Source organism: Typopeltis vanoorti, chromosome 25 (genome assembly GCF_054136105.1).
Source record: "Typopeltis vanoorti isolate ZY-2024b chromosome 25, IOZ_Tvanoo_1.0, whole genome shotgun sequence".
Classification (NCBI taxonomy): domain Eukaryota; kingdom Metazoa; phylum Arthropoda; class Arachnida; order Uropygi; family Thelyphonidae; genus Typopeltis; species Typopeltis vanoorti.
The window spans coordinates 54657606-54681329 of record NC_143573.1 but is presented as its reverse complement, the minus strand read 5'-3'; the positions used below and the strand labels follow the sequence as shown (position 1 = coordinate 54681329).

Genomic DNA, 23724 nt, shown 5'->3' with positions numbered 1-23724 from the left:
CAACCTAAAAGAATTTTATCTTTATGCTGGAAATAAAAGAAAGAATGAATGTAGAAGAATGACTTTAATGAAGCATCCAGTACCTCATGTCAAAAGTAGATGTGATTCTTCAAATATAATGAATGCTCACTTCACTAAGATCTATAAGCCTAGTGTATGTACCATAGTGCACAGTGCCTACCACTACACTGGATGAAGGAATAGAGATGCTTGAGAAGGAGTTTTTAGAGTTGTTGCATAACATGGATAAGAATTTTGCAATAGGGATAGATGGAATCAGCATGCATGCTAAAGGAAGGTTCAGCCAAACTTGCTAGCCCTGGACATGTATAATTTTAGTCTTAGCTTAGGAAAGATTCCATAGAATGGAAAGAATGTATGATATTCCCATTGTGCAAGGGCAGTGCAAGGAGTGAGTGTCTCACTAAGGCAACCTAAAAGACCAGAATCCAGAAGACCATATCTGCACACATTAGTCCAGGTCTGGCTTTAGCCTTCTATAGAGGCAAAATGACTTTCATATCCTTATATTTCAATGTTCATTTTGCCTCTTTAGAAGGCTAAAGCCAGACCAATGTGTGCAGATATGGTCTTCTGGATTCTGAAGAAATAAACAAGCTGTGCAAAGGCAGCAAAGAAGTTACAAAGATGATATTAGGATTATGGAATGTAGATTATGAGGATAGACTATGAGTGTCTATATTCATAGAAGTCTATGAATTTCTTGAGGGGGTTACAGGATATCGGTTGAAAAAATTTTTAGTTATATGGAAGGTGGGGAGAGAACAAAGGGTCATCCATGGAAGTTAAGTTTGTGTGCAGTTAAGAAAGGAGGTGAGAGAGAGATTCTTCCTCTCACAAAACTGTCAGTAAGTGGAATAGTTTGCCTGGAGAAGTAGGGAGTGCATCTAGTGTGAATGAGTGAAAATATGACAGTTGGTGTGGGTGATATACAGCCTCCCTCAATGAGTCCTTGAACCTATGAAGGTTTGATAATAATAATAAAAATTTCCGAATAATAAAATCACAGAAACAAATATTTTAAATAATCTGATTTAATTTTTTTTTGTTATTATAAAATTATTTATTAATTTTATTTGTTCATTACAAGCAAAAATGATTTTATTTTATTTATTTATTTTTCAAACAAAAATGAATAAACATGTCTTTGGTTATATTATAAGTTTAATTGATATTATTATTGCCGATATCAAAATATTTGTTATTTTTGTAACAATTAATAAAAACATATGTACTGTACTATGTATACAGCATTTTATAAACACTTTTTGATAAGCTTGAAAATTTATTAAACCTAAAAAAATTTATCCAGTATAACTTATTGACCACAACAACCATAAAGCCTACCCAGCTGAAAAGTAGTAGTAGTAGTAGTAGTAGTATTAGAGGACATGTGAAATAAATTCAGTATCTACAATTCAGTATATACAATTATCGGGTGCAAATGATTTGAAAGGAAACTATGAGTGAGGATGTGAAGAAATTGCTTGAGGTAGCAAAAGAAAAGAGTGAGAGAGTTAGGATGATGAGTCTGTTGCCACAGCATGACAGTGAAGAGTATAGAAGGAGGGCCATAATCGCTAATAACTTTATGCGTGAATTATGTTTGATGAGTGGTGTGGAATGAGTTTGATGGGTGAAAGGATTTATATAAAATGAATGGATTACATTTGAATGGATTTGGTGTGCGGAGACTTGAAAAGGCGTTGTCGAATGTGGTGGAAGTGAATGTACAGAACCGGAGAAACTAGAGTTATTAAGGAGGGGGGAAGTAGATATCCAGATTTTAGGGAGACAGTTGAGTGTGTGAATGTGTGTGATATGCCCAAGTGAGTAGGAAAGACCACAAATCAGAATGGGCTAGTTAGTATAAGGCAGCAAAATAGGGATGGGACAAATCGGCTTCTTCAGTTCATGTATACAAATGCCAGAATTATTAGAAACAAGAAGGAAGAATTTTTGGCCTTGGTTGGCACTTCCAGACCACAGGTTATTGGCATTAGTGAAACATGGCTGACAGAAGATGACACAGCTAGTGGGATTGAATGTGAGGGGTACAGTGTCTTCAGGAGAGACAGGGAGAATAAAATGGGGGGAAGTGTGTTATTGATGATAGTGGATGAGCTACAGCCAAGGAGAATAGAAGTGGAACTGCAGGATAAGAGCACATTTGAGGCTATTTGGTGTGAGATGGAAACTAGCAGAACAAAATATACAGTTGGGTACTGCTATAGACCAGGTGATGGAATAGATGGTGGAGATCATATCATAAGCAAATAGAAGAAATGAGTGGAAGGAGGGTAATTATTATGGGAGATTTCAACTATGGTAACACTGATTGGAAGGAGGAGAGGACACATGGGAGGAAGGAATTGGATTTTATGCGGTTATTAAGGGATGACTATCTGCAACATGTAATGGAAAATACTAGGGGTCAGAGAGTGCTTGACCTAGTAATTGCATCTGAGAATTTGGCTGTAACGAATATGACCACGTTGTCACCAATTGGTGAGAGCGATCAGAGGGTCTTGACTTGGGAAGTGGCTAAAGGTGTGGAATCTACATTTAAGACAGGATACATGTGGAATTATTGGGCTGGTAAGTTTTACATGTCATGGCACTGTACCTTGATTGGTACAGTGCCATGACATGTAAAACTGCAAGGGCTAGAAGTTGACAGTGCATGGGAGGCGGATAAGAAATGTTTGCATGAGGCAATGGCTGACTGTATACCTAGAGTCCGAATAATAAATCAAGGAGGAGTTAAATGGATGAATAACACCATTAATCTTGAGCTGCAAAAAGATAAACAACTATGGAAGGAATTTAAGGAGAAAGGTGACCAGCAGACACATGAACAATATAAAGCCCAAGCCAGAAGGGTAACGAGTGTGGTAAGAAAAGCAAAAAAAGGATTACGAAAGAACATTGGCCATGCAGGCTAAAGACAATCCTAAATAGTTTTTTTGATATGTTGATAATTGGCAGAATGATTTTAAAGAATGCCGATGATAGGAAGGTAACTGAATCAGTTGATATAGTTGAATTACTGAGCGAGCACTTTGCAAGAGTATATCATCCAGGTGGTGACATTACAGAAATGAATGAACCAAAAGTTTATATGTGAATTGTGGTGAATGAGGTGGAGGTGAGTAGCCTATTACAAAACCACAATGTCAATACATCTGTGGGATTGGATGGTATACCAGCTCGTGTCGTACGTGAAGCAGTTAAAGAATTGTCAGTACCCTTGACCATGCTGTTTAATCTGAGTCTCAGGTCTGGGTTAGTCCTGAGGGGGTGGAAAGAGGGGAAAATAGTTCCACTGCATAAAGGAGGTTCCAAGACTGCTGTTGTAAATTACCGATCGATTAGCATATCAGGAATCGTTGTCAAGGTCTTGGAGAAACTAGTCAAGAGAAGAATAGAGGATTGGATAGATGAAAATGGGATACTATATTGGGGACAACATGGTTTTGTGAAGGGTAGATCATGCCTCAGTAATTTGCTCACGTTTTATAACACAGTAACGACTGAACTGGATAAGGGTAATGGGTTTACAGTAATCCTACTGGACCTTTCCAAGGTCTTTGACAGGATTCCACATGGAACCCTAATCAGTAAACTGGAGCAGATGGGGATGGATACAGGGTTCGTGAGATGGATAGGAGGGTGGTTGATGGAGAGATACCAGAGAGTGGTTTATTCAGGAGTGGAGTCCAAAAGACGGCTTGTGACTAGTGGTGTGCCGCAGGGTTCTGTTCTTGGACCAATGCTTTTCAATTTGTTCATCAATGATATAGGAAAGGATTTGAGAGGAAGTGTTCACTTGCTTGCTGATGATGCAAAGTTGGGTAGAGCAATTGTGAGTGCACAGGATACCAAAATTTTGCAGGATGATTTGGATAGTTTGGAGGAGTGGGCTAAATGGATGTCAGTTTAATGTGGCAAAGTGTAAGGTTATGCATTTTGGAGTGAAAAGATTAGCAGCAGTATGTATATCGTATTGGTGGAACTCCACGAGATTGATGAGGCCAGGGATTTGGGAGTGTTGGTAGATAGGAGCTGAAGTTTAGGGGGCACATCGCAAAAGTGGCTAAAATAGCCCATCAAATCACTTGGTTACTGAAAAATACTTTAATGAGCAGAGACAAACAAGTTATTCCTCTATATCGAGCCCTGATAAGACCCCATCTGGACCACTGTGCCCAGATGTGGGCACCAGGATTTCTTCTTGATTGGGAGGAGGTGGAGAGGATCCAGAGACGAGTGACCAAGATGGTGGCAGGTCTGTGGAATGAAGCTTATGAGAACAGATTGAAGATTTGTGGGTTGCAAAAATTAGTTGATAGGCGGAAAAGGGGTGATATGATTGAGACATTCAAATTACTGAAGGGTTTCTATAAGATTAATCCAGAAGATATTGTTGAGAAGATATTTTTGAAATAGGACTGGTGGTGGGAGGACTAGGGGGCATACATGGAAGCTGGGCAAAAATGTGGTTAACAGGGGTGTTAGAGCTAGGTTACTTGGAGAGTGGTAAATGAGTGGAATAAGCTGCCAGAGTCTGGTGCTATGACCGCGAATGAGTTTAAGGCAAGGTATGATAGATACTGTGTGAAAGACGAATAGTTATTCTTTACATGTGCCTCCCTCGATGAGTTTGTCAACTCCTTCGAGTTGCCCGTAATAATAATAATAATAATAATAATAATAATAAAAAACTAAGTTTCCTCAAAACTTTACATTTTCATTTTTAAAGAAAGTTAAAAACTACTCACATGATATGGAGCAAGATTCTCTTCTGGAGGAACAGCAGATTCCAGGTAACAACATTTCTGTTTCAAAATTAAGAAGTAATAATTATTATTATTATTCAAGACCTCCATAAAGTCACAAGACTCATCATGGTAAGCACATCTTAGACAACATACAGTCTATTATACTATTTCATACTCATCCACTGTTTGTGCTCTCACAAACAGGGAATGAGTGAGTATGAAGAATGAAGTATGAAACAAAACTACTTATCACCCTCCTGCTGACCACATTCATTTGTAACTGTAGGGATGGCCCTTATCCTTGATCCTTCTATACATCCAGTTTCAGCCAGTTTGCTCAAATTGATTGTTAAAATTTATCCGATTCACCAAATAGCTCATTGTTAGGTTAGAAAACAAAAAATATCATGGTTAAATTCTTGTGTGCTTGCTAAATGTTTTACAGTGTAAGTGAAATAAAAAATAACTGAGAGCAAATCATTTGTAAGTAGGCAGTTACAATGGAAACCATGACTCTATTAAAATTTTCTATTAAAATATGCTATTGTAGTACTTTTTTTCATGATTATAACATGTTTGCATGAAGGTGTGAGACAAAGGAGTCATGGTTTTCATTGTAACTGCCTACTTACAAATGAATTGCACTCAGTTATTTTTTTTGAATGATGAGATAGCAACTGGAAGTAAAGAAAATGAGTTTCTTGAGTCTTTGAGGGATACTACCTCATACAGTATGTAACAGAGGGCACATGAGGATTGAAAGTCTTGGATTTGGTCATCTCATCAGAGGATGTAATTATAAATGAAGTGTCAAACACCAACCAATTGGTGAGAATGACCATGAGGTGATTATCTGGGTAATTGCCAGCAGTGTGAGGACCTCTGTAAGAAAAGTATATATGTGGAATTACAAGGGGTGGTGATTATGAAGAGCTCAGGAGACAGCTTGCAGGTGTAGCATGGAAGAGTTAGCTGGAAAAGAGATAAATGCAGCTTGGGAGATTTTCAAAAACTATTTAGTAGATGCAATGTCTAAATGTATTCCATGGGTGAGAAGGTTAAATAAGGTAGGTATGAGGTGGATGAATAAAGAGATTAAGCATGCAATACAGAGAAAAAGGGCATTGTGGAGGCAGCATAAGAGAAGTGGAAGTAACCAATTCCATGAGGAGTACAAAGACCACACAAGGCAGGTGACTTGGTTGGTGAGGGTAGCTAAAGAGATTTATGAACAGCAGTTGGCTAATGAAGCCAAAAAGAATCCTAAGGAGTTCTTTCAATAAGTAGCCAGCAAAAGAAAGAATGATTATGGAAGGATGACACTGATTGGAGAAAATGGTATAAAAACAGCCATTGCCGAAGGCGTGGTGGAGATACTTAATGAGCAATTCATAAAGGTCTTTCTATCTTGTAAATGTGACTTTATGGAGAGATTGAGAGCAGTTGATGATGGGGAAGAGAGACTGACTGTAAGTGAGCAAGAGGTATATGGAGAGTTGAGCAAACTAGATCTAAATACGGCTTTGGGACTTGATAATATATCACCACATATTCTGAAGGAATGTGCCAGGAAGTTGACACCTGCAATATAAATGTATTTTATATGAATTACGAATTATTTCTTTATTTGTTATTTCTAAAAAAAAAGAATGTAAATATGTGGAATTCTGCTGATATGATTTTATGTAATTCTTCTGATTGAATTTGATTGGCTAGTAAAGGAGAAACGGAGTTATTTTTAGTTAGTGCGTGCTTAGAACATGAATGGCTATGATATGGAGAGAAGCTGATCTGGCTAGAATAAACGCAGTTAATTGGAAAACGAAAGTAAACAGGAGGAGAAAGCTTAGGGACAGCAAAGAGACTGGTTGTGTGTGACGAAAGGTGAGTGGAGATATGCGGAAAACTACCTCTATGGAATTCTGATATTACGATAGATTCCTAAAGATTAGAGGAAGAAAGCTGCAGAGCTGAAGTCAATACACAGTGGAAGATAAGGAATTAGTACATGACGTAAATCTAATGTGTCAAGACTTATGTAGCTCTGGGTTTAATATTTCAGTTAGCATAGTGAAGATTTCTTCACTATGTGTTTGTGTTTGTGTTTCCTCGCGATATTTAGTTAACAGGAATTTGAAAATGTGCCTAAGTGAATTCAATGTGCTGAAGTTGTAACTCAGTAAGACTTATCCTTTTTACATCCAGTGTGAAGCAGAGGAAAGTTAATTCCGCCTAATATATCTTAACCCTAGCTGTGGCCTTTAACTTTAAATAGTCGAAAGAATGAAGCGCTAAAGTGTTTCCCCCTTGAATTGATAACTGCCTTGTGATTCAATTAAGTGTTTATAGACCAGAAGTGAATTAGAGAAGCCAATTATAAAAAAATATTTATTGTGAATTCTGGAACTTTGTACTGTGAAAACTATTTTCTATTAATTGGCAGAATATAGAGAACCGAGAGTTGAATGTTTGATACCTAATGCATTGTATCTATTCTAAGCACTAGAACTAAATCGATGTGTAGATGTTAGGATTTGCCTCATAGAATAGAGACTAGTTGTGATAGAAATACTTATGTCTTGAATAATAAGATCTAAGATTTGTAGCCTTAATCTTAAGACCCAATTGAATAGCTACCTGTATCTCAGAGATATTTTGGATTTGTTCAATTGCATTATCTTGTTTAGAAAGTTATATTTAGATGTACATGTTATATAACCCTGCATTAAATGTTTTGTTTTATTGAATTCAATTTGATGTTTGCCTGATTTTCTTTCATCTGCACTGCTCATAAAAATTTATCGAACCTTGCGGAAGCCTTAAAAGATAATATTAACCTCGGCCTGTAGAAAAGTGAGATTGCAAACGTTAGTTGATGATTGATTCCTCTATGTTATATAGACTAATCTGAATATAAGGTGGTGCAGGATAATATAAATTTCTTTATATTTGGATCAGTATCAATTAACATCAAACAAATAAAAAATGGAATTTAATGAAGCAAGGATAAGCTCAACTAACCATCATAATTGGATTAGTCAGCAAAATAAGATGACACAACAAAATGGTGCAGTCGACAGGATGTGAATTCTAGTATAAGTTAAATAATTAAATAAATTTTTGTGTAATAATAGTAGAAAAAGTGATCCTTAAAACCTTAATAGTTAATTTAAGTGAATCACTGTGAGCAGGTTGTGAACCAGAATCAGGCAAAGAAAGAAGTTATTTAAGAATTCAGATTTTTAAATTTAAGTTTTGTATCTGATATATTAATATGGCTGTTTCATCCAGTTTGAGAATGGAAGATAGTGAATTTTTTCGTGCAGTAAACCCACAACAGGCCTTTCCTCAATTTTCGGGAGAGGAATCAGATGATGTGCTGTCTTTTTTTTCTTTTGTTGAAAAGCTTAGGGAAATAGCAAACTGGACTGACTTTCAATTATTAATTTTGTTGAGAAGTAAATTAACTGGTAAGGTAAAAACATTTTTGTATTCATCCCCAATTCTTAAACATTAGAGTATCAGAAATTTAAAGATGTTTTAATTTCTCAGTACTCTAGATTAAGAAGTATTGGTCCCAACTTATGGAAACTACAGGGAGCCACACAAACAGATAAAGAAAGTGTCACAGATTTTTACAATTTTTGTTGATTTTATCCAACAGTTTAAATGAGACTAATGAAGATAAACCTCATTTAGATTGGGCTATATTCCAACAGTTCCAACAAGGGGTAAAATTAGAGTTAAGAGAGACTGCCTACAAGAAAAGAATTAACACCTTGGAAGAATGTTTTAAGGCTGTAAAGGAAAGAGAACAGGTGATTGGAGACTTTTGTCCCTCATCCAATGTAGCCCTTATAAATGTTGTGAATAAAACTGATTATCCCTTGGAACAGTCTAAAGTTGGAGGTAAGAATGAAAAAGAAGAGGAGAAAAGAAAGAATATGGGAGAAAGTCCTATTAGTGTTAATCACATGACTGTGAGTGAAGAACAATCTAATAAGAAGTTGATGGAAGATGTACAAAGCTTAGTTCACCAAGAAATTAAGAAATTGCAACAACCAATTATTATTATTATTATTATTATTATTATTATTATTATTCAGGCCTCCATGGAGTCAAAATACTCATCGTGGGAGGTCTAAGAACATAAAGTCTTAGAAGACTCATCGAGGGTAGGTCTCCCCCCCCCCCTAAGAAACACAAAGTCTATCATACCACTCCTTAAACTCATTGACCGTTCTCGCTCTCATCACTCCATTAGACAATGCATTCCACAGTTCAACCGCCCTCCATGCAAAGAAACCACTCCTCACCCTCTTGCTCACAGTTTCCTTTTGTAACTTCCAGGGATGGCCTCTTGTCATCACTCCTTCCTGCTGTTCAACCAAGCGAAAGAACTCCCCAGTGTCAACCCTGTAACCACCTCTCAACAGTTTAAAAGTCTCAATCATATCACCTCTCCCTCTTCTATCCACCAAACTCTGCAGTCCACATTCCCTCAGACGATCCTCATAACTATCCTTGTACAGTCCTGAAACCATCTTTGTCATCCTCAGTGAGTAGCTACTCACTGAGGAGACCTCAAAAAAGGTTGAAACCTGTCTGGGTAGTGACCCCACCCATAATGTATTGCAGTTTACATCTTTTAATGAGATGTGCTTTACATAATGGGAAAATACTAAGAATACTGATCAGTGCTTTACCCACCTTTACAATGAGTTGCCCCGGCGTTGCACCATCCCTAGACCCGAACCACGTTTCAGGCACAAACTCAATTGCTCGCACACTTGGGACTAGGAGTCAAATAACCAAGCTTACAAAATTACTTGGTAACCCTAATATACAGTATCCCCAAGTTAAAAAAAAATTAATTACACACACACACACACACACATATATATAGCAAACTCCTCTTGGAATTGAGTGAGCCAGTTGCCATATAACTCAATCTAACCTGAATTTGTAAATAATACACACACACACACACACACACACACACACACACACACACACACACACACACACACACACACACACACACACACACACACACACACACACACACACACACACACACACACACACACACACACACACACAATGATCTCCCAAATAATCCAACATTCAAATGAAGTTTCAGTTAAATGACCCTACAATGAGTTAGTACCAATTAATTTCTGATACAGCATGATGCAATTGTAACTTCAGTTATTCAACCCTTTAGTTAAGTTATATGCCAGACAAACTGCTTTCCCACTGTGACTGGATAATTTAAGCATGACTGTGTATGTGTGTGCATATACAGTATTATATAGTGCACCAGACACAGGACTAAGTAAGTCTAAAATGCTGTGTGATATGAGAATTAACTGTTTCTCCAGTTTTACATGGAAAAAATAATACAGAGAAAGTATGATCGCAATGCTAAACTTCCATGATTTGAATTTTTTTTTTTTATATAGAAAATAATTCACTTAAATACATGTTTCCAAAACAAATGATCTTAGAATATAAACAGTAATGGCAGATATACTTAATCTCATTGCCAAATGACACACGAAGAAATCAGAAATAGAACAAAGCATTCTAGAATGTCTCAAACTTGGATGTTTAGTCCTGCTATAATGTTAGATTTGTGGTGAGAAGGAGGAAGGGTTAAAAGGCAGATGTATGCTGGCTGAAGCAAATTATCTAGTTTCGTTTTGAGATAGTTTATTACATAATACATGTAAAGTTCCATATCATAATTTTTTTTTTTTTTTACTTTAATTGTAATGCTTAAAATTATTAAAATATAAATTCACATTTAGGAATATGATGTTATATATATATATATATATATATATATATATATACACTTCAACAAATGCAAGTTTCCTTTACCTTCCTTCCTCCTTTTATTTTCTCATTAACTTACAATAAACTTTATATATATATATATATATAAATACTTGGATGTTTAGTCCTTGTTGAAGTTTCCTTATGATTGGCTTATGGAGAGATACTAAAAAGTAGTGTATAAGGAGCAGAATCCAGGATGAAGCAGGTAACTAGTGGTGTGCCTCAGGGCTCTGTGCTTGGGCCGTTATTGTTTAATTTGTACATAAATGATGTAGGAAATGACTTGAAGGGAGATGTTCAGTTGTTTCTGACAATGCAAAGTTGGGAAGCACAATAAGAAATCAAGCAGATGTTGAGAGTTTGCAGGATGATTTAAATAAGCTGGCAAAATGGACAAAGGGTAATGGATGTCAGTTCAATCTGGAAAAGTGTAAAGTTATGCATTTTGGGGTTAAAAGATTTACAGCTGTGTACCACATTGTTGGAACGGTACTCCAAGAGATTGACAAGGCTAGGGACTTGGGGGATTAGTGGATAGGGAATTGAAGTTCAGAGGACACATTACTAAGGTGTCCAAGATTGCACATAGGATTACTTGGTTACTGAAGAACACACTAACATCCAGAGATAAAGGTGTTATTATTCCTCTTTATAAGGCATTGATACTTCCACATTTGGATTACTGTGCTCAAGTCTGGTGTCGCCTGGATTCCTTGGAGATGAATTGGTGGAGAGGGCTCAGAGGAGAGCGACTAAATTGGTGAGTGGTGTAGGGAGCTTGTGGATTACAGAGGTTGGTTGATAAGCAGAGAAGAGGAGATATGATAGAAACATTTAAATTACTTAAAAGATTTTATAAGATTGATGCAAGGGAAATATTTCAGATGTGTGATATTGATGGAAGAACAAGAGGTTATCCCTGGAAATTAAGGAAAAGTGTGGTTAACAAGGATGTGAGAACTAGATTTTTTGCTTGGAGAGTGGTGAATGAATAGAATGCATTGCCTGACCCAGTTGCGAGTGCTTCGTCTGTAAATTATGGATAGGCTAAATGAAGTGATGAAACAATTGACAATAATCACAGTGAAGTCTAAAGAAGATCAAAACCCCACAGCAGATAAGGTTGATGAGAGAATCAAACTAGAAGTAGAAAGACAAAATCAACCCATTTTAGCAAATTTAAGTGAGTTGTTACAAGGACTACAAAATCTTAAACAACACATACCCATTGTCTCTCAACCTCAGATAGAGAAAGAGAGAACATAGAAATCCTCCCGTATGTTATAGTTGCAATAAAGTTGGACATCTTGCTAGAAATTATTTTTATAACAAAAGAAATTACTCTAACAAAAACTGGGATTCAAGGTTTGGACACATACCATATAGAGAATAAAATAGAATTCAGAAACACCAAAGATCTAATGAATGATTGATGAGAATTAGAGGAGAAATCCTAGACTCTACGTGTGATATTTTATTGGATACAGGATGTAATGCTTCAACCATTAGAAATGACTATTTCCTAAGTATAAAGCACAAATTATCGAAAAACATTGCCAAACTGAGAAAACCGGTACGACTCAAAATTCAGACTACTCTTTCAGACTCAAACTTCATAGCCTATGAAAAGGTTCATACAAGAATCTACCTACCAGAATTTAAACTAAGTGTCTGGCAAGATTTACTTGTTATCCCCCCCCCCCTCAACCTCTAACATAAGCTCTCACATCATACTAGGAACAAATTTCTTAGAAAGGTATCAGTTCTCCTGTGATTTTTTTAGAAAGGAAATATCTCTAATGAACAGGAAAAGAAATATCAGAAGAGGTAGCAATTACATGTATGATGGAACAAGGAGACAGAAGGAAAGGTTTTGTATACCTAATGAAAAAATTACTACAAATAAGGTACAATTATCTGTAACAGAACCAACTGTGAAGTAGTAATGAATCTGTTGTGCCTTATCAGCCAGAAACACCAATTAACACTGATAACCATTCACAGCAACTAATATCCATACCTAAGCCAGAAGTTAACAATAAAGATCAACCAACAGTTAAGGTTAATTTTGCCAAGGTGACTAGTTTCCAAGACAAAACTGGAAAAATAAGAAAGGAAGAAGGAAGAAGAATAAAGGAAGTATGGGGAAAGAGAAAAAATTGGCAAGAAATGAGTGATCAAAAGAGGAACTCCAATAGAACCAATCAACCAGTTATGAGACAACTAAGTTTCAATTATTGTGACAGAAAACAAGATTCCAACTCTGAAAGGTCATTTCCTTACAATAAGTACAAAGAACAATTATTTCCTTGTATATGGAACAGAAAGAATCCATGTAGAGAAGTGAAAAGAAACAAGTGCACAAACTGTAAAGACAAGTTGAGTTTTAGTAAGTCTAAGCACTGTATGAGACCTCAAAAAGAAAATATAAGGTTTATATCCTCCACAAAGAGGTCTTGTGTGAAAAATGTTTCTTAGAAGAAAAATTTTTCAGTGAAAGGGTAGGCCATTGCTAAATTGTGAATGAAGATATTTGAGAATTATAATATTTCATTCACATTTAACATAATTTGCCATGACTTAAGCAATACTTGTAAATATTATTTGATGTTAATCTCTTGCTCGTAAATTATTATTCATATAATTACTTTGAGTTTGTTTATTATTGTTTGATTATTTAATTTAGAATGTATTGGTAATGAAAGGACACTGTATCAAAATGTTATTCAATTTCTTTTATTTATTCCTGTATTAATATTATAAGAAGCTGTGTATATACATATTAGAAGAATTTGTATTTATCATGTTTAAATGTATTTTATATGAATTACGAATTATTTCTTTATTTGTTATTTCTAAAAAAAAAGAATGTAAATATGTGGAATTCTGCTGATATGATTTTATGTAATTCTTCTGATTGAATTTGATTGGCTAGTAAAGGAGAAACGGAGTTGTTTTTAGTTAGTGCGTGCTTAGAACATGAACGGTTATGATATGGAGAGAAGCCTGTAGATGTAAGCTGATCTGGCTAGAACCGGATTTTGGCGGGAAGAATAAACGCAGTTAATTGGAAAACGAAAGTAAACAGGAGGAGAAAGCTTAGGGAAAGTGAAGAGACTGGTCGTGTGTAACGAAAGGCGAATGGAGATATGCAAAAAAAAAATCGACTTTTTTTTTCGCATTTTTCGAAAAAAGAGTCGACATTTTTCATAGATTCCATAGAGATAGTTTTTAATAGGCATTAAAAACTATGGAATTCTGATATTACAATAGATTCCTAAAGATTAGAGGAAGAAAGCTGCAGAGCAGAAGTCAATACACAGTGGAAGATAGGGAATTAGTACATAACGTAAATCTAATGTGTCAAGACTTATGTAGCTCTGTGTTTAATATTTCAGTTAACATAGTGAATATTTCTTTGAATTGTGTTTCCTCGTGATATTTAGTTAACAGGAATTTGAAAATGTGCCTAAGTGAATTCAATGTGCTGAAGTTGTAACTCAGTAAGACTTATCCTTTTTTACATCCAGTGTGAAGCAGATGAAAGTTAATTCCGCCTAATATATATCTTAACCCTAGCTGTGGCCATTAACTTTAAATAGTCGAAAGAATGAAGCGCTAAAGTGTTTCCCCCTTGAATTGATAACTGCCTTGTGATTCAATTAAGTGTTTATAGACTAGAAGTGAATTAGAAAAGCCAACTATAAAAAATTATTTATTGTGAATTCTGGAACTTTGAACTGTGAAAACTATTTTCTATTAATTGGCAGAATATAGAGAACTGAGAGTTGAATGTTTGATACTTAATGCATTGTATCTATTCTAAGCACTAGAACTAAATCGATGTGTAGATGTTATGATTTATCTCATAGAATAGAGACTAGTTGTGATAGAAATACTTATGTCTTGAATAATAAGATCTAAGATTTGTAGCCTTAATCTTAAGACCCAACTGAATAGCTACCTGTATCTCAGAGATTTGTTCAATTGCATTATCTTGTTTAGAAAGTTATACTTAGATGTACATGTTATATAACCTTGCATTAAATGTTTTGTTTATTGAATTCAATTTGATGTTTGCCTGATTTTCTTTCATCTGCACCGCTCGTAAAAATTTATTGGACCTTGCGGAAGCCTTAAAAGATAATATTAACCTTGGCCTGCAGAAAAGTGAGTTTGCAAATGTTAGTTGATGATCGATTCCTCTATGTTATATAGACTAATCTGAATATCAGCTGGCGCAGGATAATTTAAATTTCTTTATATTCGGATCAGTATCAATCAACATCTGGCAAATAAAAAACGGAATTTAAAGAAGTAAGGATAAGTTCAACTAACCATCATAATTAGATCAGTAAGCAAGATGGGACGTTCCAACAGTAGCAACTGAGAATAAAACAGATATTATCTAAAATGGATGATATTTTATCAAAATTTTATTGACTTAAGATAAATTCAGCAAAAACTAATATAATGGTGGCAGGTTTCAAAAGAACAAAATAAGATAGATAAATAGTGATTAGAAGTGAAAATACTGAAGAAGTAAAATCATTCATATATCTTGGAAGAACTATTCAAGAAGACAAAACATGTAAGTTGAAAATACGAAGAAGAAAAACTACTATGACAAAAGAAGCATTAAAGAGAAAGAGATCATTTATTGCAAGTAAGATAAGTAAAGGCACAAATGGAAAAGATTTATAAAAAAACAGTTGGTTGGTTGTGAGATTTGGACGATCACAGAATTAGCCTAATAAAGAATTGAAGCATTTTAAATGTGCTGTTGGAGAGTATTATTAGAAGTAAATTGGCAAGAGAGAAAAAAAACCAACAAAGACTCGCATGAAATAAAAGAGAAAAAAGTATTAAAGTAGACAATCACAGCAAGAAAAAGAAAGATGAAATTCCTGCGACAAGTATGGAGATAGCAAATAGATTGCAAACATATTAGAGGCAAGATATTAGGGAAAAGAAGAAGAGAATGGCCAAAAATCCATATAGTTTGAGGAGCTGTTCAGATTAACAGGAACAGATTGTCGTATACTAAAGAGGATGCTTGAAATAGGAAGACCTGGACGAGTGAAATCTCCATAGTTACAGAGACTGTCCCTTAGAATGAATGAATGAATAATTTACTTGTTATCCAAATGAAAAAAAAAAAAACTTTCTACAACTATTTCTGATCAAGAGTAATTTAAAAATATGGCCATACACCATTTTACAACTTGTATATGGAAAATATATGACTTTGGTACTTATTTAACCTCAGTATTTTCCTGGGTTTAACTCCACCTTAGGAGAACTCAATAAAGGTTGAAACTGGTCTATAAAGTGACCGTTTGCATACTTATTATTATTAAAAACAGACCTCCATGGAGTCAAAAAACTATATCATTAATATACAAATTAAATAACAGTGGTCCTGACAGAGACTTCTCTGGCACACCACTAGTTACTTTCCTCTTTTGAGATACTCTCCCCCCCCCATACACAACTTTCTGATACCTAACTGATAGACAGTCTCCTATCTAACTCCATCTGCTTCAGTTTAGTGACCAAGTTATGTTGCAGCAATCTATCAAAAGCCTTTACAAATTCCAAGTATACCAATGTATATGCATCTCCTTTGTTCAATACATTCATCAACTTGTTATAGCACATAAGCAAGTTGTAAAACACAACCTCAAGATGTTTCCCAAACCTCAAGAACTTACAAAATGTGAGTTCTTGAGGTTTGGGAAACATCAATGGGATGCAGCATACTCTATGGGAGGAGTTATGCTGGAGGAAGTAGAGGAGACAAGAGATCTAGGGTTGATGGTTGATAGAAACCTGAAGTTAGGGGACATATTGCAAAGGTGGTGAAAGTAACACAGAGGATTGCTGCAATTATGAGAAGGACACTGACCTGCAGAGATAAAAGGGTTATCATTCCGTTGTATAAGTCTGTGATCAGACCACACTTGGACTATTGTTCTCAGATTTGGTCTCCAGGATTTGAAGGGGATAAATTAACTGTGGAAAGGATACAAAGACGGATGATAAAGATGGTTTCAGGGCTGTACAAGGATAGTTACGAGGATCGGCTGAGGGAATGTGGACTGCAGAGTTTGGTGGATAGAAGAAGGAGAGGTGATATGATTGAGACTTTTAAACTGTTGAGAGGTGGTTACAGGGTTGACACTGGGGAGTTCTTTCGCTTGGTTGAACAGCGGGAAGGAGTGATGACAAGAGGCCATCCCTGGAAGTTACGAAAGGAAACTGTGAGCAAGAGGGTGAGGAGTGGTTTCTTTGCGTTGAGGGTGGTTGAACCGTGGAATGCATTGCCTGATGGAGTGGTGAGAGCGAGAATGGTCAATGAGTTTAAGGAGTGGTATGATAGACTTTGTGTTTCTTAGGGGGGCATCTCCTCTCGATGAGTCTTGACAGACTTTATGTTCTTAGGAAGGACCTCCCACGATGAGTCTTTCGACTCCATGGAGGCCTGAATAATAATAATAATAATAATAATAATAATATCTTACCATAATCATTCTTCTTCCTACTCGCCATAATATCAGAAAAACTCCCAAGAAGACAAAAGATGTAAGTAACTCTCCTAGCTTGGTCTTTATACTCTATTACCATTATTCATCTTGTGCTGCTTCTGAAGTGTCTTCTACTTTCAGATTTAGTGCTTAAACCCCTCATTCATCCATTTTCCACCTAGCTTATTCAGCCTTTTGATCTTCAGAATACATTCACACATCAATGCTGTTATGTATTTCTTTGTCAGTTCTCAAAGCATTAATTTCCTTACTTCAACTCCTCATTCTAAGTTATAGCTTTAATCTGTTTCCTAAGCTTCTCATAATTATCAGCTTGTACTTCCACATATATCCCCACAGAAGTCTTCATTTGGCTAGCCACAATCCATCTCAACAACTGCCCTCCAGATGTTGAGGGAAGTCCGAAATCACACTCACAATTACATCCTCTGATGAAATGATCAGATCTAAGACTTTCGATACTTGCTTGCCCTCCTTTACATACTGCCTGAGATAGTTGTCTCAAAAACTCAAGCAATTCATTTTCTTTATTTTCAAATGCTATCTCTTCATTCTAATCTATACCACCATAATTAAAATCACCCATATTAATCCCCCTTCCATCATTCACTAACCCAAGTTGTTTAGACATTTCTTCATTGCCATCCTCCACATTTCCTGGCATATAACAACATCAAACTAAATACCTCTTCCTGTCACCCTCCACCTCACACCACACTGCCTGAAAACCATTGCCACTATTTCCCTCTTTCATGTCTACTTTATGTGGACAGAATTCCTTTGTTATCATCAGCAACATTTCCCCCACTCCCTTCTTGTCATTTTTATCCTTGTGAAAAACACTGTACCCTTCCATTTCTATTTTCTTAAAGATATCATCTTCATTCAACCATGTTGTACTTATTCCAATGACTTTTGAGTAAATAAACACAATCAGCAAAATAATTTCATCTCCCTTACTTCTGATGCTCCTGGTATTTGTAAATAAAGAGCATTTCACTTTTAGGTTTACCCAATCCACTTACTGATTGTCATTTCATAAGTGATAATGCACAGCAATAAACAAACTTGGAAGGAAGTGTGCTTTGTATTATGGTATACTATGGCAACTAATGAAAAGACATCAGCCTGTATATACAAATAGGCTAGTCATGAAGGTACTTAAAGTGCAAGCTTGGTTTGCTTATGCTTGAGTATAGGATTAAAACAAGAATATAATTTCTTATCCATTATTATTTAAGGAGACTGCTATGACAGATACTCCAAAGAAGTTTCTTGCAGAAAGGGAAAGATAATTACATGAGGAGATGATGATGATTGAAACAAATGATTCAAATGTTATGGAAAATATTACAATGGATAGAAGAAGCTTCTTGCAGAAAGTGAAGGATATTCCAACTTTTTTTTTTTTGAAATTTTAATCCCCTCCATGAAATATTGCAAACTTTTCATGTTAATGTGAGCTAAGGGTTAGAATATTTGGAAACCTTGTTCTAAAGACCAATGCAGAACTATTTCTAAAAACTCTTTTATGCCTTTAGTAATATGGGTGGTAGTTTCGTATCAGTTGATGATCTTTATCTATGCCTATAGGTGAATTTCATCAACTAGTGTTAATCCACCACTGAAGCCATTCAGTGTTTACCAAAGATGAAAGTTGAACCCATAGGAAGTTTGTCAGAGGGTATGCTATCCACTCAGCCAAACAGAGTTGGTAAGAAAAAATAACTTGATCTTGAATCTTGATCATAGTGCAATAATTAATGCTTTAGTTGCTCATGTGCCAATAAAACTTCAACAAACCAGCCAACCATTCTGACTTTTGGAAAATAATAATAATTACATTTTGTCACAAATCTGAAATATGTGTATATATATACACACACACCGATCCTTTACACAAGAGGTCGAAGAACCTATCACTAACATCAGTGTCATGTGTGAGGTGCAGATGAGGATTGAGAAAGAAGTTGATTTATATTTTTCTTGAACAGTTGCAGATTATAGTTCTATGGGAATGCTTCATGAGAAGGGCTATTCCAGAGGTAGATGGAATAAAAAAAGGAAGAATAGAAGCAGGTTTTGTGTGTTTTTGCAGCTGCACAGAAAATGCAGGAGAACATGGATAACATTACATTCCAACATAAAAATGTGCACAAATTCACATGGAGAGAGGATGCAAGAAATAAGAGCATTCTCAATGCCTATGTTATTATTGACAGTAATTATTTCATGTAGGATGGGTTGAGTCCTTCTAATGAGGGATTAAGTATATATTTTTATGACTATTTTATAGTTGTTTGCCTGTTCTGAGGGATGAAAAACCCAAGTTTCTCGGTGAAAAAATCCTCTACCTCCATATGAGACTGCCTAACTCATCTTTAGTTGAAAGAGACTAGATAAATTCCTCATGTCATGGATGGGAATCGAACCAGGTCTTTCTGACCAAAGGGCTTTTATTACTAACAGTAATATCTTCATGCTGGATCAGGACATGATGAGGATTTAAAACAGGAAATGATCAGCATTTAATTTTGAGCAGAATAATTAATATTGAATATAATATTGAAAAGAGGAGTGTGTAAGAAAGTTTTAAAACAAATCAAAGTAAAACAGCTTTCAGAGGTGAACTGTAGATTAAAATACACAGAAAATGTTCAAGAAAAAATTAAAGAGTTTGAAAATGAGAACCAAACCTTGAAGATTCAGTGGCAAATACTGAAGAAAACTTTGATTGCTTCAGCCAGAGAGGCATGTGGTGAGATTATCTGCAAGGAGAGAAAAATCAGAACTCCATGGCAGACTCAGGAATTTAAACAGACGGTGAAGGAAAAGAAGAAAGATTATCGAAAGTTCTTGGCAAGTAAGTATGTTGGTACTCTTAGAGAATACAGAGAATGATGTAAGGAAAGGAAATCATATTATTATTATTATTATTATTACATCCTCCATGGAGTTGGCAGACTCATTGTTTGTGGGAGATTCAACTCAACATATTTATTATACTAAATCTTAAAATTCTTAACATTCCCCCCCCCCTCCCCCCAACATTGACAAAATATTCTGGTACTGTATTCCAGTGATGAATCCAAGGGGCCCTGGCCCCCCTCCAAAAGAAAAAGGAAAAAAACACTAGAAAAATTTCCAAAAATAATTAGAATTAATTTTTTAATTTATGTTGTGTCGTGTCTTCTATTTCTATACTACTTATGAATTAGAGGTCACATTAGGTGAGAATATTGTATAGCTCACGGGAATCACAGCCGCTGTGAACACAAGACGAACGAAGTAGTGCTCAGGCAGACCGAGCGCTACTTCATTTGCCTAATCCCGGCCAGAGGAGATCACGGGTATCATGTATTGGCAATCACTGCAGATGCTCAGTCATAGGTCGTATGTAATGTGTATTCTCAAATCGTTTACTTACCCCCCCCCCCCCCCCAAGATTAAATCCTGACCTGAGTGTGGCACTGCTGTATTCCATTCACTCATAATTCTCCATGTAAAAAATCTACTCCTCTCACCTCTCTTCACCATATTCTTAAATAACTTCCAGAGTGGACCTCTTGTTCTTCCCCTCTTCCCTTCTATTCTTTTTATAATCCCCTCTGGATTAATCTGATAAAATCCCCCTCACCAACTTAAACATCTCTGTTATATAACCTCTTTTCCTCCTATCCACCAAACTCTGCAATCAACATTTCTTCAACCTCTCACTCTCTCTCTCTCTCTAGTTCTCTAGTCAGAATTTCAGAATCTTGATACTGTTTTGGTCACCCTTCTCTGAACCCTCTCCAATGTTTCCACACTACACTGAAAACCAGGTGACCAAACCTGAGGACAATAGTCCAAGTGTGGTCTGACCGATGCATTTTACAGTGGCACAACCACCTCTTTCCTGTATGTTGGTGTACTTCTTATCATAGTACACTACAATGTGCAATCTTTGCAATGTTTGCAATATGTCATCTAAACTTCAGTCTACTATCAACCATTACTTCCAAATCTCATCCACTTCCTGCAGTATAGCACCATCAATATAGTACACAGCCTTATATTTTTGCACTCCATAATGCAACACCCTGCACTTATTGATATTAAAACTGCAACTCCCACTCTTTTGTCCAAGTCAAAGGTCTATTCAAATCTTCCTAAAGGGAATTAACATCAGCAGTGCAACTTATAATTCTCCCCAACTTTGCATCATCAACAAACAACCGAAGATCTCAAGTCAGTCCACATGATATATCATTTACAAACAAGTTTAACGGCAGGGACCCTGGAACAGAACCCTGGGGGATGCCACTGGTTACCCTTTTTTGAGATACTGCTCCAACGTACACAACTTGCTGGTATTGTTCAGACAACCATTCTCTGATCTATCTAACTAATATATTATCTCTTCCCATTCTTGCAGCTTATACATCAACTTATCATGTGGTGATGTATCAAACTCTTTTGCAAAGTCCAAGATTATCACTTTATATGATTCTCGCTTATCTGACACGCTAATTACCTTACCATAAAATGCAGGTAAATTGCTAAAACAAGACCTACTCTTTTTTTGAAATGTAAACTCACTGTCCATCAACCCAATCTTCTATTCTATTCATAACCAATCTCTCCAACACCTTGACTACAACTGCAGTTATATAGATTGGTCTATAAGTGTAAACTTCTGTCCTAGAACCACGATTGTGGAATGGCACTATTTTGCCCTCTTTCGTGGGAACTTTAACCACGACAAAACTTTCATTAAACAAACAGGTCAAGAGCATGGCTAACTGTTGTGTACATTCCTTAGAAATATGTGGTGATATGTCATTCACTCCCGCAGCCTTATTAACATCTAATCCAATCAACACAAGACACACCTGTAATTCTTTCAGTTCTCCCTTCTACATATTGTATGGCATAATTTACACCAGTCTGATATATGCTGACAAAGTGATCATTCAAGAATTCTGCCATATCTTTTGCAATAGTCACTGTGCTGCCATGACTATCCACCAATGTCAACCTGCCATAATTTTCCTCTTCCTTGCCATACCTTAGCCTGACCAGTCAACTTCCTCTCATACTGCACCTTTTCTTTCTTTACCATTTTTGTCACATTCCTAGCCTGATCTTTTATACTCTTCATGGATCTGTTCATCATCATCAACTGTCTTGTACATCCTGCTCCCCATCTTCATCACCTTTTCTTTTCCAACAGAGCTTGCGTGAGTTCATTGTTCATCCAGTTCACCCCCTACTCTATTTACTTGCATAATCCTTGTTATGCAGTTATACATTATTATTTGTTGGGTCAGATACTGTTTTGTGAATTTCCATGTACTACCAACATCTTTTCTGGATAAATCATCTATCCAATATATTGATGCTAGTTGACTACAGAGTTTCCCATAATCACCTACTTTATAACTAAGTTTAACCTTTTTTTTTTTTTTTTTTTTTTGGCAGTAACATTTCTCGTTTAACTGACTTGCCAAATAAGTACCTCATGATGGGGGCAGTGTTAATACCTCATTAACTTATACAAGTTGTGAAGTTATCACCAAATCAAAACACTAAAGCCTTTAGTGGCTTTGATCACATGCTGCTTAAGATATTTCTTCTTCTTCTTCTTATTATTATTATCCCAAGAACGCATGGAGTCAAAGACTCATCTAGGAGATCCTTTTGTCATATACACAGCTCATCATACTATGCCTTAAACACACTCAAATTCTCTGCAAACACCACACTCTCAGGCAAGGAATTACAATCATTCACAACTCTGCATGCAAAAAACCTGGTTCTCACTTCCCTGCTCACACCCTCCTTATATAGCTTCCAGAGATGACCTATGGTTCACCCCGGATCTCCCACTGTTTTCAGTAACACCTCTGCAACATTGATCCTATAACAACCCCTTACTAACTTGAGGTCTATCATATCACCCCTCTTCCTCCTGCCCACTAGACTATGTGAATTGCATTTTCTCAACCTTTTCTGATATTTGGCATTCCAGAGATCAGAAACTACTACCTTAGTCAGTCGTCTCTGGACTCTTTCCAACATCTTTTCATCCTTTTGAAAACCAGGTGACCAAATCTGTGCACAGTAGTCCATTTGTGGTCTAATCAATGCTTTATACAATGGAAGAATAAGAATTCCTTACTTCTACAAGTCAATGTCCTTTGCATCATTCCAAGAATTCTTTGTGTTGTCCTCACAATTTTGGCAACATGTCCCCTAAATTTTAAATCCTTATCAACTATCACTCCAAGATCTCTTATTTCCTACACCTCCAACAATATATCCTCACCAAGCATAAATTCTGCATCCCATCTTTATTTCCCAAATTTTAAAACCTTGCATTTTGCAATGTTAAATGTGTATCCCCATTCCCATGCCCATTCACTCAATCTATTCAAGTCTTCTTGTAAGGCCACATCTTCATAGTTTGCCCCAACTTTGCATAACCTGCAAACAACTGAATATCCCCATCCAAATCTTTGCCAATATCATTAACATACAGGTTAAAC

The 23724-nt window shown here is 36.1% G+C and overlaps 1 protein-coding gene across 1 annotated transcript in view; it reads right to left on the bottom strand.

Moving 5' to 3' along the window:
• Positions 1 to 4787: 4787 nt before the first annotated feature.
• LOC150092754 (short transient receptor potential channel 5-like) overlaps positions 4788 to 23724 on the bottom strand; it is a 235133-nt gene continuing 216196 nt past the window's right edge. The window contains exon 9 of the mRNA XM_090414270.1: positions 4788 to 4859. Coding sequence (XP_090270396.1) covers positions 4788 to 4859 — 72 coding nt within the window. The remainder of the gene's footprint in view (positions 4860 to 23724) is intronic.